The 2284-nt window shown below is 39.4% G+C and overlaps 1 protein-coding gene across 1 annotated transcript; it reads left to right on the top strand.

Moving 5' to 3' along the window:
* Positions 1 to 1205: 1205 nt before the first annotated feature.
* On the top strand, positions 1206 to 1661 carry LOC112503897. Its single transcript, XM_025107874.1, has one exon. The coding sequence runs from the start codon at positions 1206 to 1208 to the stop codon at positions 1659 to 1661; it is 456 nt and encodes a 151-aa protein (XP_024963642.1).
* Positions 1662 to 2284: the final 623 nt, after the last annotated feature.

Genomic DNA, 2284 nt, shown 5'->3' with positions numbered 1-2284 from the left:
CTAGATGAACTTCCAGGAGTTCCTCCGGAAAGGGAAATTGAATTTACAATTGATCATGTTCCGGGAGCTGCCCCTATCTCAAAGGCTCGTTATCGTATGGCTCCAGCCGAAATGAAAGAACTTAAGGAACAACTTGAAGACCTTTCAAATCATGGTTTTATTCGACCCAGTGTATCTTTATGGGGTGCACCGGTCATATTCATTAAGAAGAAAGATGGATCGATGCGATTGTGTATTGACTATCGTGAACTAAATCGGGTCACAATACATAATAAATACCCTTTATCTCGTATTGACGATCTCTTTGATCAACTCCAAGGAGCAAAGTATTTTTCTAAGATCGACTTAAGGTTTGGATATTACCAACTCTGGATCAGAGATCAAGATATTCCTAAGATTGCATTCCATACTCGATATGGTCATTATGAATTTATTGTTATGCCATTCGGGTTAACTAATGCTCCAGCAGTTTTTATGGATCTTATGAACCGGGCTTTCAAAGATTATTTGGACGACTTTGTTATCGTTTTTATTGACGATATTCTCATATATTCAAAGTCAAAAGAAGATCACAAAATTCACTTGCATATTACTTTAGAAACTCTTCAAAATAAGAAGTTGTACGCAAAGTTTTCTAAATGTGAATTTTGGTTGCATCAAGTGGCATTCTTGGGCCACATTATCTCCGGCCAAAGCATTAAAGTCGATCCAGCAATGGTTGAGGCTATCACTAACTGGCCAAAACCAACAAATGTTTCTGAAGTCCGAAGTTTCCTAGGTCTGGCAGGTTACTATCAACGGTTTGTTGAAAACTTTTCCCGGATCGCGCTCCCTATGACTAAACTTCTTCGAAAAGAATTTAAATTTGTTTGGGGTGAAGAACAGGAAAAGAAATTTAAAGCACTGAGAAAGAGATTGATTACAATGTATGTTCTTGCATTGCCATCTAGGTGGGGAGGTTTTCAGGTTTATAGTGATGCTTCAAAAAGTGGTCTTGGTTGTGTTCTAATGTAGCACGACAAAGTGATTGCGTATGCCTCTCGCCAGCTCAAACCTTATGAAGTAAACTACCCTACTCATGATCTTGAATTGGCAGCAGTCATTTTGCACTCAAAATATGGCGTCACTATTTGTATGGAGAGACTTGTGATATTTTTATCGATCACAAAAGCTTAAAGTACATCTTCACGTAAAAAGAGTTGAATATGCATCAACGACAATGGCTCAAACTTCTTAAGGACTACGACGTCCGAATTCAATATCATCCAGGCAAAGCCAATGTAGTAGCCGATGCCCTTAGCCATAAAAGCATTGGTAATGTATCGTCTTTAACCGTTCAGTCCCATATTGCTTCAGATCTAGGACGTATGGGTATCTCTTTGTGTTATCGTGGGGGAAATGAACTTTTGGCTAATCTCACGATTGAACCAACTCTTGTATCTCGAATCAAAGAGGCTCAACAAGAGGATGAAGAACTTTGGGCTATCTTACAAAAGGCTAAAGATGATTCGCAGTCCGACTTTCAAGTTGATGATAAAGTTATTATATGGTTTTCTAATCGACTTTGTGTACCCGAAAATCCTAAACTCAAAGAAGCAGCTATGAGTGAAGCTCATAATTCGTTGTTCTCAATTCATCCCGGATCCACTAAGATGTACTGAGATCTAAACAGTACTTTTGGTGGAACGGTATGAAATGAGATATAGCAAAATACGTAGCAAAATGTCTTACTTGCCAGAAAGTAAAGATTGAACATCAACAGGCTAGCGGATTGTTACAACCATTGGAGATTCCAATTTGGAAATGGGAACATATCTCTATGGATTTTGTGACAGGACTTCCAAAAACTCAGAGACGACATGATGCTATATGGGTAGTAGTTGACCGTTTGACAAAATCGGCTCATTCTACCTATAAAGGAGACGTACCCTGTTAGTAAACTGTCTGATCTATTCCAACGGGAAATCATGAGGTTGCATGGTACGCCAGTTTCTATCACATCAGACCGAGATCCACGATTCACTTTTTGATTCTGGAAAAGTCTTCACCAGGCTTGGGGTACACGATTGACTATGAGTTCAACTTTTCATCCACAAACAGATGGTCAGACTGAACGAACTATTCAAACTCTAGAAGATATGTTACGGGCTTGTCCTCTTGAGTGGTTTGGTGGTTGGGACGAGTCTTTATATCTTGTGGAGTTCGCATATAACAATAATTGGCAAGCTAGTATAGGCATGGCCCCGTACGAAGCTTTATACGGTCGGAGATGTAAAACACCGAT

The sequence above is a fragment of the Cynara cardunculus genome, unplaced genomic scaffold (genome assembly GCF_001531365.2).
Source record: "Cynara cardunculus var. scolymus isolate 2C unplaced genomic scaffold, CcrdV1 Un_Scaffold_4084, whole genome shotgun sequence".
NCBI lineage: Eukaryota > Viridiplantae > Streptophyta > Magnoliopsida > Asterales > Asteraceae > Cynara > Cynara cardunculus.
The sequence above is the reverse complement of the archived record's forward strand: the minus strand, read 5'-3'. Positions and strand labels throughout refer to the sequence as shown.